Genomic DNA, 12,850 nt, shown 5'->3' on the forward strand with positions numbered 1-12,850 from the left:
GACTGGAAAGAAGCATCTATAACAGGCTGTTTCTATAGTGACTCACAGAGCGGGAACACTCTGGAATACTCACCGCAGTGTCTGGGAGCACATGTGGCAGGGGAAAGCAAACTCTCTACCCCCTGGCCCACAAGCAGCCATAACTGAGGCAACAAACCATTTTTGGACAATGATTAGTCATTGAAGCCCTATTCCTTAATTGAAAGTGACATTTGCAGTGTCTTGTATATCTCAAAGAATTTAATTCTGCTACAAAGTACAATATACAGCATAATTATACATGTCTTCATGCAGTGCATTACATGCAGGTGCAAGGCGAAGCACGCAGAGAGCTAGTAGCCAAGCTTAAAGGTGACATACAACAAGACGTAAGCATAAGAAAGAATTCTTAGTACAGAAGTTATAGAGATATGCAGAAGTAGTTCATGTACCGTAACACATCTATACTTTTCAGGTGCATAACAATGAAGAAAATGCAAGTGAGGCAGCATTCTGAGCGAGCTACAAAGCCACTCAAACTACAGCAATGGATGGAAAGCTGCTTTCAGTAGGACCTCTCACACAATCACAGATGGTATTAGTTGCAGAATGTTTGTTTCCAAGGAAGCTCCAGGCAATTCAAGAAGTTAGCCTTTCGGAGCAAACAGTGTCTTGTTGAATTGTGGACATGATACTACACTTACAGACACAGCTAAGGAAAAAAGTTGAGAGCTTTGTTCCCTTTTCACTCACCCTTGATGACAGCTCAGATCTATCTAACTGTGCTCAGCTTTTCAATATTTGTGTGAGGTGTCAATATTGAGCTGCAAGCAACTCTTGGATGCAGTACCGCTCGATTAAACTGCAACTGTACTTGATATTTTTGAAGCTGCTTGTAAATCAGTGGACAATATGAATTTGCCATGAGATAAGCTCCATTCTGTAGCTATAGATGGTGCACCAAAGTGATGAGTTGGCCGTCGAGATTTTGATTCTCATTTAAAAAATGAACTCAAAAGCAAATTTAGCAAAACCATTTTGACTGTCGATTGCTTCATTCACCAAGACGCACAATACGCTGAAAAAATGGAACTAGGTGATGCAGTAAAATGTGCTGTCATCTTTGAGAATTTTATGCTGTGTCAGGGTGTAAATCACTGCCAATTTGAAATATTCCATCAAGATATGGAAGTGGAGTATGGGGACATACTTTATCACAGCACAGTTTGCTTGCCTGGTCAGGGAAAAGTTCTTGATGTTTTCTTTGGCATTTGTAAGGAAATATCTCTCTTTCTTTAAATACAAGAGGAAGAAATGCACTGTCTGAAAGATTTAAAACAGATATCGGACCTGCCATTACTAGCTGACATAATATGCATCTTGACTACTTAAATTTGTCATTGCAGGACAAAGAGCACCTAACAGCTGACATGCACAACCAAATCAGAATATTCATGGAAAAGTTAAATTAGTCTGAGATGCAAATGAGTGATGGAATTTTAACATTCTCCAGTCCTCTGACTTCTTTAAAATACATGAAGGTACCAGTTTCGGCAATTACCAAACCGAGATAAAGCATCTCATCATGCCTTTTGAAACAAGATTCTGGGAGCTCATGGAAATGAAACTTTTCAGCGTGAAATGTTCTGGAGAATGTGAGATGCCCAAGGAAGCAGGTTAATTCAGTTTCATAAATACATGTCTGTTAATACACAACATGAAAACAACCTCACAAGGCCTGTTTCCTGCGACGGATGACACAAACAGGAATATGTATTTTGATTTCCACCAATTCTGCAATTTACTTCGCTGCTTTGATGCATAAGGTGTTAAGAAATGGCTACTGACCAACTGTTTTGAATATTATGCCTAACAAAAGTGTCTTCAGCATCTCATGCTTTTAAGAATCAAACACAAAACCTACAAAGCAACTGCTGAGAATAACTACCCCATGGCTGACACACAGTGCAAAGTCTTCATTAATGACTCCACCACCTTGATACCATGTGCTAGAAATCTGGGTTAGTGATAAGTGTGTCAAAAATCAACATGCTTAAGTAAATGGTAACAGTAGCATCTGTGATCAACTTCGTTTTACAAGCAGCACAAAATCATCTGGAAGAAGCGGCACCTTTCTGATGTCTGGGAAGCATAGTTTGGAATGATTAACACTCAGAAATTTAAATTGTTGTTCATATTACATAGGTTGTTGCTCCTACCTTACACAAACTGCACCAAAAATGATGCATATATATGGACAGCTTTCATGTGAAACATATCCAAATATATGGACAGCTCTCATGTGAAACATATCCAGGAAATTCTTTTAATGTAATGGAAAGACCAGGTACCAGAACATAAACATTGCAAGAAGATATAATATAGATACCTTGGAGCCCCTCATGTTGAATGGCCAGCTTAGACATCATTTGTGCACAGTGATAATGTTAGTACCAAGTTGTCTGCATCTTCAAGACTAAGTTAGCTTTTCTTACCACATCAGCATATACTCCAAAAGATGAGGAAGATCACTGCCATCGACAAAAACATTGAGAAGGACATCGACATCAGCATCGGCGTCATCATCATCATCATCATCATCATCATCATCACCACATACATAACGTAATTTTTTTAAATGTCATTCAATGAAAGGTATTGCTTCAACTTCATGATCGCCAGGTACAATTTTTCAGTTGCACTGAATGACTATCTGACAGATGTCAAAAGTTTTCTTGAATACTTTAGCCTTACTGGCTACATAGTTTCATGAGTCTTTTTGCAGTATCTTTTTGTACAAAAGTTAGCTGTTTCATTCATTCGAATATTGACCTATTCCTCTACTGATTAGGGGTCTATGGTTTATTTTATTTTATACTTTGCCAAAGCATAATTTTATAACTATTTTATGAGTAATGGCATGTCACAACAAAGTCTCTTTTATTTACAACCTTGTTATACAAAGAGGAAAAGACATGGTGAACAAAAGTAATACAATATTTTGGGCTGGAACAATAAAGAAATAAGAGATCACCACCATTTAAACAAGACATAACAGTAACTTACAACAGACTAATACTAACCTGATATTATTGAATCAATGATAAGTTGTATATGTTGTGATAAAAGGTCGGCATTTTCTATAGCTGCAAGCGAAAGATAAGAGGCCATATTACGAGAAAGTTCCTTGTTGCCTTTGTGCAGGAATTTTACAGCAACTGGCAATGCTCTTTTCATTACATCCTTTTTGCCATAATTCTAAAACAAACATATGCATACCATAGTCAGTACAATTATAATAATAAAGCTAAAATTACTCTACTTCTAGAAAAACTTACCAGAAAAATGCAAGAAATTATATCAGAGGCTATTTTTGCATGAGGTGGATCCTCATCTTTCGGGGATGGTTTTAAATTGTGATTCAAACATGATTCCAACAAGCCAACTAAAGCTTCAGAATGTTGCTGGATTGAGCCAGTTTCTCTGTCAAAAGATGATTCAGAAAGTAAAATTATATTGTCATACATTCAACAAACAAGATCAATTTCATCAACCACACAAACACAAAAAAGTGTACAGAAGTTTTATAGCTCATCAAGCCCCAGTTCGTAATACAACATGTGATGATCTCTTTGCAATTAAGTCTTTTTTCACATGTCAACTGTCTCTTTCCTTCTCAATTTAATGAAGAAGTTGTACCATTTTGGTCAAATTTTAAATAATTTCTATTGTTGTTTCCTAAAATGTTAAAGCCATAATATTCTATCACATCTGTTTAATCTATTTTTTTGCTATTTACACATTACTATTTAATAACTGTGTGTGCAGTGATTACATATATTAATTACAGCATGTTTATTGATGTGATTAAATTAATGGATCATTAATTTAATCTGTGGCAAGCTACTACTAATAAAATTTAATTTCTTTTATATCATGAATACATTGAAACCCACGTAACATCTTAATTATTTTAACATGAAAAAAGGGATGAAGTAATCACTCTCAGAACACATAGAAATAGGTGTATTCATAGCATGCAGCATCCATTAACAGGTCAAGAGGAGATTACACAGGCAGAGAAGCTTTACCTGAACTAGTGCACTGCATGTTGCATCCATATATAACTGATTTAGTGGTTAAGCCTACAGAAACAGCAATGAAGGAGATGTAGGTCCGAGTAAGTATCATACATGACTGCAACTCAGAGACAAGGGACACCAAATCCAGGAAAATGTGCTGGTAACGCCTATGAGATTCAACCTGGAAGGAAGAGAAGAGTCCAAAAAGCGCAAACCAAATGTTGAAATAAAAGGAATGGCATACTAAGGCCACAAAGCGACTCTGGAATTCAAACATATAAAAGTTGTGACAGAACAATAAAGTAACAGTAGAAGGCTACAAAATAGATAGGCAGGGTGGGTGAATGAAAGATCAGTAAAACAAAACAATGGCAAAACAGCATGCAACAACAGTAAGCAAGACTGAAAAATAAGAAAATTCTCAAAAAAAGAAGAGAGGAGAATAAACAAGTGGGAAAATGGTACTGAAACGAAGACAAAAAATCCTAAAAATTAAGAAGTGACAGTAGAAAATATAAATCAGTGAGGGGGGGGGGGGGGGGATGCACCAATATAAACACTGTACTTAAGCACAATGCAGATCACCCTGAATGTAATGACTTCATGAAAATTAGTGTTGTAAATTAGATAAAGACAACACACTGAGAAAATGGTAGAAAATGTGTGACTCTGAAATGAAAGACAAGATAATAGATTTTTATATAGGAATCTCTTTATCTGCACACGGGTATCCACAGTATTATCAGCTTCCTGAACTGAATGTTCTTACTATGAAATTAATAAAGGAAGGAGAGGCGAAACAATATTCAAGATCGTAGTGCTTAATTTTTATACATATTTTGTTTTCCTATCCACATCAAATACCACAAACTGTTATTGGTGTCCTCTTTCTCCTTCTAGTTTCATTACTTACTTTAATAACAGTGAGACAAGGTGTCAAATTAGTGTCTCCCACAACAGGAGCAAGGCCAACAGAAAGCAATGGAAATTTGTGAATGACTTCTGAGCAAATATTGACCTTTTGAAAATGGCAGTCGTACAGATGGGGAAAAAGACAAAGTATGAACAATGAAACAGAAAGGTCAGACAATCAGAATAACCTGCCAATAATGTTAGAGCTAACATCTCTGACCCACCTTTCAGAACATTAATATAGTCATTAGTGATGTACTGAAACTAATGTTGTTAGACTGGCACATGTTGGAAAGCATTCAACGAAGAATGTTACGGAGCTACAGGATGCAACACGTGAATGTCAGTGAGGACAACTTTATTTTCTGTCACTGATTATTAATCTCACTGACTGCAACTGTCTTTATCAATACTGATTTTTCCACTATTGAAAAATTGCCTTCCTCACCAAGCTAGTACAACCCTGCAGTGTCTATACCTCTGCCCCACAGTGTCTATATGATGCGAACTTCCCATCCAGTTCATCAACATAGTTGTTATGTTGGATTTCTACTCACTCTACCACCAGCATTATCAGCAAACCAAAATCTAATATACATAAATTATTAGGCATTGTTAACATCAGAACTGCACATGGTATCTCTGCCCATAGTGTGATCTAAAAATAAGCTAAACTGTGCAGAAATGTCTCACATTTGGACCCTTCAAACAGGACACAAATATCAGCCATCAGAAGATAACACATTAACATACACTAAAATCAAATGTGTATCTCTGCAAGTTCCAAAATCCATATTTCATTTTCAAAATGAAATACTACGGAGCCTGTGCATGTGTACTTTAATTAACCTTCAAGTAGGCATGCTGGGGTGTTGGTAACCCATTGTAGAATTACATAGTGCTGCAGCATAATGCAGAGCTCTGCAAAGTGTTGGCGTTCTAGGTATTTGTTTACTTGATCCACCTTGCCCCTTTCCTTTCCTCTGCCCTCCTTCCTCATCTCAGAGCCCTAAGTATTGCACTGCCTCCCAAGGAAAGCGTAGTGGGGCACTCCATACACTGCACTCTTGTTATACTTGTTCTTTGTGACAATTTTGAATGTGTGTGCCATTTTCACTTTGTCTATGCAAAGGATTGAGCCGTAAAGATATCTTTTCACAAAAGTATTTATTACAAAGGTTTAAAAAAGTACGTAAATAATTTTTTGTATATTTTTTGTGATGTAAGAGTTGTTAACCAACAAAGTGTTTTTTATCTATTTGTTTCTAGGTCCAAAGGATTCATAAAGCTTGAGGATATAGCTGCAAACCATGAAGTACTCAAAGAAGCCAAGAGACTTGCAAAAAACCTTGTTGAGTTAGCTGAAAGAGAAGATTATCTGAGTGACGAAAAGTTTATTTTAGCGACCAAGATCATGAAAGTAACTCCAAACAGGAAGAAGAAAGTAGGGATGAGGAAGAAAGAAGTTCAGAAATTGAGTTTATCTTAGGAAAAGACAAACTATCACAACATAATAAAAAACCAGCCTTCAAAACAAAAACTACCAAGTAAAAAAACATAAAAGTTTCACTTGGTCTCACACACTATTCAAACAATATTTCTAATGAAACGGTCTCACACACTATTCAAACAATATTTCTAATGAAACTGGCACATTTTTCAAGCTTTCTGAATCTAATATGATAGATATGATAGTATCTCATACTAAAATAGTTGTAACTTTAGAACAAACTACAAACCTACAAGAGACTGTAAAGTTACAGACAGATGTGAAATTATGGCACTATTCGACATTTTATTTTTGCCACTTGAAATGAAAACTTGACAAGTCAGGTGCTCTGAGAAAGCTTTTACATTCCATGCAGTCAACGTCAAATGGTCATATAATCCTACAGAATATGTGACAACCGATGAAATTTTCATTGGATTTAGAGCCCACTGCTCCTGGATCCATTATATACCATCCAAACCTAACAAATACATGATAAAAATATTTGCCACGTGAGACACACAGAGTTTTTGCACCAGCAATGTTGAAGTATATGTGGGAAAGCAGCCAGATGGGCCATTTCAAGGATCAAACAGCCCAGCAGAAATTGTAAAAAGGCTTGTCAAAGACATCGAAGGTATACAGCGAAATGTCATCACTGATAATTGGTAAACTATCTGCCAGTTAGCGGAAGATATGTTAGAGAAAAAATTGACAATTCTAGCCACTCTTCACAAGACAAAAGAGAGATCCTGCCTGAATTTTTGCCTCTAAAAAACCAACCTGTCAGAGATTCGAAATTTGGCTCTCCAGGTAATAAATCTCATCTCATACTTTACAAAAAGAAATTGTTCAGTGATTCAGTGATACTCCTGTCCACAATGCATGATACAGACAAAATTGACCCCGAAACAGATAAGCATTATTATTGATTACAGTCACACAAAAGGGGACGTGGATACTGTGGACAAAATCATAGCAAGATATTCTGTTTCCAGAATTACGAAGATAGCCTATAGTGTTATTTCATACAGTGCTAAATATAGCCGGGATAAATTGCCAAATTTTGCATTCACTTTCCAAACCAGGAAAACCTGTCAAAAATTCGACATTTTTTTTGAAGAAATTTGCGTTTGATTTGACAAATGAACACTAAAAAAATTATATCACTGCCAACCAATGTCTCTGAATTTCTAAAACGGAAATTCCCTTCAGAAGAAGTCACTGACACACCAAGATCAGCAGAGAAGAGGAAGAAAGGGCGCTGCCATGTGCATGGAGAGAAAAAAAAAGGCGCCGCCACGACAAAAGTTTGTGTGAAGTGCAATAAGTTTACTTTTCAAGCACAACTGATTACAGAGCCTATGTGTGTTACATGTCATCAACACGAGACTGACTGATACATCATTTATTACTTTTGTGCAATTGATTTATTGTAGGTACAGTATATTTATATAGAGTTAAAATAAAATAATTAAAATTAAAATTTATAGTCATCTTTCTGTTACTTACAAGTTAATTGTCTGTTGTATAAAATTAATTAATGTATTTCTTCCCTTTGTTACATTATCTATAATGAATTCCTTCATTCAGTTGCTGATTAAAGCTTTTGAAACAAACATATAAAAATATATTCTGCAAAACATAAATATTTAACTGATTCCTAAAGAAGTGACTACGAAGGCTTTCCTGGAGTAATAATTGATAATATTCTTCTCAGGTGTGCAGCCGGATCATAACGTCTTCATGACACGATACTTCCACGGTCCAACTGGCCGCCATCTTCAGGTGAGTGTGCTGGTGCACAATCTCGCCGGAACTGACTTCCCAGCGCAAGCGGCAGTCCCTATATAGGCCACAGAAGGCCCACAATGCGTGCGCGAGAAGGTGCCATAACTGCCCTCAAGCGCAAACAAACATACCACGCAGCCAGTGGTGGAAACAGGTGAAATCGAGATTTCGCTATCAAAAATTAAAAAATTTAAAAATTTTATTCCGACAATCGAAACACAGACCGTTGTTTTTTAATGTCTGATAACACCGGGTCCCAAGTCTTACTTAAAAGATAACCCTTGTCTCTATTAATAAGATTATTAGATAAACGAATCTCTATGGATTCTTTTAACACACAGTCCCAATAGCGAGATGCAGGGGCAACCATTTGTGTCTCGTCATATAGCATTCTGTGTCCCTCGGTGAGATATCGCTCCGCCACCGCAGATTTCTCAGGTTGAAGCAACCGTATGTGCCGCTGGTGCTCAACACATCGGTCCTGAATGGTCCGGATTGTCTGACCAATATAAGCCTTCCCACAGTGGCAAGGGATCTTGTACACATCGGGCTTCCTCAAACCCAAGTCATCCTTAACAGAGCCAAGAAGTGCACTAATCTTGGCTGGCGGACGAAAAATACTTTTTATATTACATCTTTTCAGAATTCTTCCTATCTTCGAGGAAATGCTCCCAGCAAAAGGCAGAAAAGCCACCGATTTGCAGGTATCTTCTGGTGGTTCAGGCGAAGGTCCATACTGGAAATCACGACGGATCTGTTTATCTGTGTAGCCATTCTGCTTGAACACAACCTTAAGATGGTCCAAATCTTGTGTCAAGCTTTCTCCATCTGAAATGGCATAAGCTCTTCTCGCCAATGTCCACAGGACCCCCGTACGCTGGAACGATGGCTGACAGCTGGAAGCATGCAGGTAACGGTTCGTGTGCGTAGGCTTTCGATAAACACTGTGTCCCAGTGTCCCATCATCCTTTCTGTACACCAGAACATCCAGAAACGGAAGCTTTCCATCACTTTCCACCTCCATGGTAAACTTGATGCTAGGATGCAGGGAATTAAAATGATCTAGGAGACGGTCAAAAGTGTCTCTCCCATGAGGCCACACCATAAACGTATCGTCAACGTACCTCCAGAAACCGGTTGGTTTTAAGGACGCTGGAAAGCTCAATCTTAACTCCCTTTTCAAATTAGTACTTGGGTTCCTTTACTGCTTGATCAGCGCACAGATTGAATAACATTGGGAACAGATTACTATCCTGTCTCACTCCCTTCTCAATCATTGCTTCGGTTTCCTGTCCATCAGCTCTTATATAACTGCAGTTTGGTTTCTGTACAAGGTGAGAATAACCATTTGCTTCCTCAATTTTATCCCTGCAAGCTTCCCAATTGAAAGAGTGCATTCCAGTTAACATTGCCAAAAGATTCCACTAAATCTATAAATGCTTTCATGTAAGTTTGTCTTTATTAAATCTAATCTTCCCTAAGGTCAGCTTCTTCCATTTTTCCCATTCTTCTATAAATAATTCATGTCACTGTTTTGCAAGCATGATTTATTTAGCTGATAGTTTGGTGTTATTTACACCTGTCAGCAGATGCTTTCTTTGGAATTGGAATTATTCTCCTTGACATCCAAGGATATTTTGTCTGTCTCATATGACTTGCACACCAGCTAAAATAGTTTTCTCATGGACTTGTTTGATTAACATCTCTCTGTACTGTAAAATTTTCTCATTGCATCACATCTCTCAGCTCAACTTTTTTCTACTTCTTCTACCCTTTCTATAACATTATCTTCAGTATTGTCATGTGCTTCACCACAGAGTTACTGTACACTATCTGTGCTCCTGATTTATAGTTAAATGGAGATGTTGATTTTTGAGAAGGTGCTTGATAGTGGCATGGGTTGTCGCATATCTGATGATGATGATGTCACAATACACCCAAAGAATTTAATACATGCAAAGGTATGCTATTCTTTACAATCACCTTCTTAAACCCAAAAAATGCTGTATCCAAATACTGATTAACTGAAACATAGAGATCCTGGAAGAACAAGACACTTCCTTCAGCAATAACAATATTGGCAAAGTTTGTCTTTACTTCTGTATTATGATTACAGATCAGTATCCAAATAAAACACACACACACACCTTCCCCAACTTGCAACCATGAATGGGATATGGAAGAAAATCGGTAATTAAAACATCATCACTTTAGATTCCACCTTGATTTTGGAGCCACACATGGTAAATCCAAATATAATAAATATAGTTAAATTAAACAAGGCAAATAATGCATCACACATGAGCAACTCACCTTATACAGGAGGTAACACGAGTAATGCAGATTTCTACAACACTCTGGTCATTGTCATTGTTCACATAATCAGGCAAACTGGTAATTTCAGCAATAGTATTCACAACTTCTGTCAGATCATTTACTATAGCCTGATCAGCCACAGAAAACAAATCACCCGCCTTAAACAGAGTTGAAAGGACTAATCAGACAGATGTACAGGAGCCCAAAATGTGATGTGATAATACAGATTTATTTTTAAATTACATTTGACACTAAAAGACAATAATGAAAATTACAAAATTATGTTAGGTAAAAAGAAAAGGCACCTTTGATAGATCCTTTTTTCCTAGAACCTGCATAAAAAGTTCATGCATCTTTGGAATGTACTATTGTCTTGTCCTTCACAAGCAAAGATCTATGTGAGTATATACAATTTCTACACATTCCTCTTATACTGCAAAATGAGATGCTGCAACAAAGAAAGAAAATTGAGTACATGTAGTATTCAATGTGTGAATTCCACGAAAAACTACCAGACTAAATGTTTAAACACATCTATTACAATTTAGTACTTGAACAGAATACAAAAACAGCTACAAAATCTAATCTGTGTGATTGCAACAATCATCTTTATTTACATAGTTTTTTTTCTTTCTTTTTAATGTTCTGTATTTCCTACCTATTAATTAAGTGATCTTCACCATGGCATGATAAAATTTTATGTGTGATAAATTTGAGGATATTGCTGAATGCTAAAAATAGGTTACACATTCAACTTAATAAGTACTTAATTCCTATTAAATACAATATTCTTAGTTTTATGTCTTGAACAATTTGATGTATGGGAAGTTATCTGAACTGGAAAAAATACTTTGAATCTACAGAGGCAGTATTTCTTCGGCACTGTAGTTTGTGAAGTGTTTGTTGCCTCTTTGGTTAAAGCATATCACAAGTGTGTTGACCACATCATAATGAATAACCACTGTGGTAATTTTGGCCATCCACATGCTATCATAACTGAAGTGACAGTCAACAACTGTGTGGCTGCAAGTGAAGTGCAAATAGCAGTCTGCAGTCGAACAGCCCAAACCTGAATAAACCAGGAAACAAGATTCATTCCACCAAATCTAATTTCTCTATCTTGGTAACAGGAATTAAAGAAAATTATGTTTCTGCAATGAAATATTGTCATCAGTCTTCCCTCCCTTCTCCATGCCACCTGAAAAGGATTGAAGCACCATCGGTGGTAGGAAGAACAGTAGCCCGAGTTTCTTGCTTAAGTGTCAAAACTGGATAAGTTACAGCCACGCCTCTTGAATGTGTACACTACATACATGGTAACAAGTCTCATGCATATTGTGCTCATTGAGCATGAGCCCATCATTGATCACTTTTTAAGGATACCTCTGATAAAACATGGATTCCGCACAGATGAGCCCCAAGGTAAATTTCTAACTGATAATCATTTATTGCTGTCATAACTGGTAATTGTTCTTAAATGTTTGCAACCAAGATATAAAAAATAACATGTTCAATCAGTGTGACTGATACATTTCTCCACATCATTTGCAAATACTCGTGTGCGATATACTAGTTCAGCTAATCCCGTTGGAATTCTAACACATACATATGGTGTCTGCAGCTTTGAATAACCAGGTAAACACTGTTATTAAATAAGAGAGCAATTGTTATAATGCATACACAATAGCTGATGAAAAGATGCAGCAACATCAGTTGCTATACATTAAAAAGAAATGTGTTTGAAGAACAGGGCTGACAGAAAATTCTTGTGATGAGTATTATACCCACACTCATTTATCTGCTGAAATGAAGTGGCTACCGGTGTTCCACCTGCACTAGAAACAGTAGTGAGAATTTGCAGATTCTCTCTAATGAAACACAACAGCTGAGAGCAAAGTCATTACTGCAAAATTAGAATTGTGTTTTATTCCATAATTTTTTTTTTTTTTTGGCATGCATCCAGAACACCAATATTTCATTTCTGACATTTCATCTGTTAACCATGCTGTTAACCATATAACCATCTTAAATGCAAGGCAGTGACTGAATTAAAATCACTTGACACAATGATATACTGTGGAATGAAACTATCAAAGATATCACAGTTGCCAGTCAGCATACACACAGTGATTACAAATGATGTAGCTGATTACTAAAACGGATGGCAGCCATTTAAACAGTAAGCAACGAAGACTCAGAAAATAATTCTTCTGAGAGCGCTGATGTGAAATGATTGGTTTCCACAAATTTTCAAGCTGGAAATCCTCATTTTGGATGAGCT

The 12,850-nt window shown here is 36.8% G+C and overlaps 1 protein-coding gene across 4 annotated transcripts in view; it reads right to left on the reverse strand.

Annotated features, from left to right (window-relative positions):
- Nucleotides 1-12,850, reverse strand: part of LOC126475141 (protein melted) — a 268,693-nt gene that overhangs the window by 231,870 nt on the left and 23,973 nt on the right. For 3 of the 4 annotated variants that reach the window (XM_050102749.1, XM_050102748.1, XM_050102751.1), the window contains exons 2-5: nt 10,875-11,017; nt 10,567-10,727; nt 3,318-3,462; nt 3,063-3,237 (exon numbers count right to left, since the gene is read on the reverse strand). In XM_050102749.1, coding sequence (XP_049958706.1) covers nt 3,063-3,237; nt 3,318-3,462; nt 10,567-10,727; nt 10,875-10,922 — 529 coding nt within the window. In that variant the 5' untranslated portion in view covers nt 10,923-11,017. Of the gene's footprint in view, nt 1-3,062; nt 3,238-3,317; nt 3,463-4,070; nt 4,218-10,566; nt 10,728-10,874; nt 11,018-12,850 lie in introns of those variants that run through there. The other variant, XM_050102750.1, reaches the window with a different exon arrangement.

Source organism: Schistocerca serialis, chromosome 4, assembly GCF_023864345.2.
Source record: "Schistocerca serialis cubense isolate TAMUIC-IGC-003099 chromosome 4, iqSchSeri2.2, whole genome shotgun sequence".
NCBI classification, from domain to species: Eukaryota; Metazoa; Arthropoda; class Insecta; order Orthoptera; family Acrididae; genus Schistocerca; species Schistocerca serialis.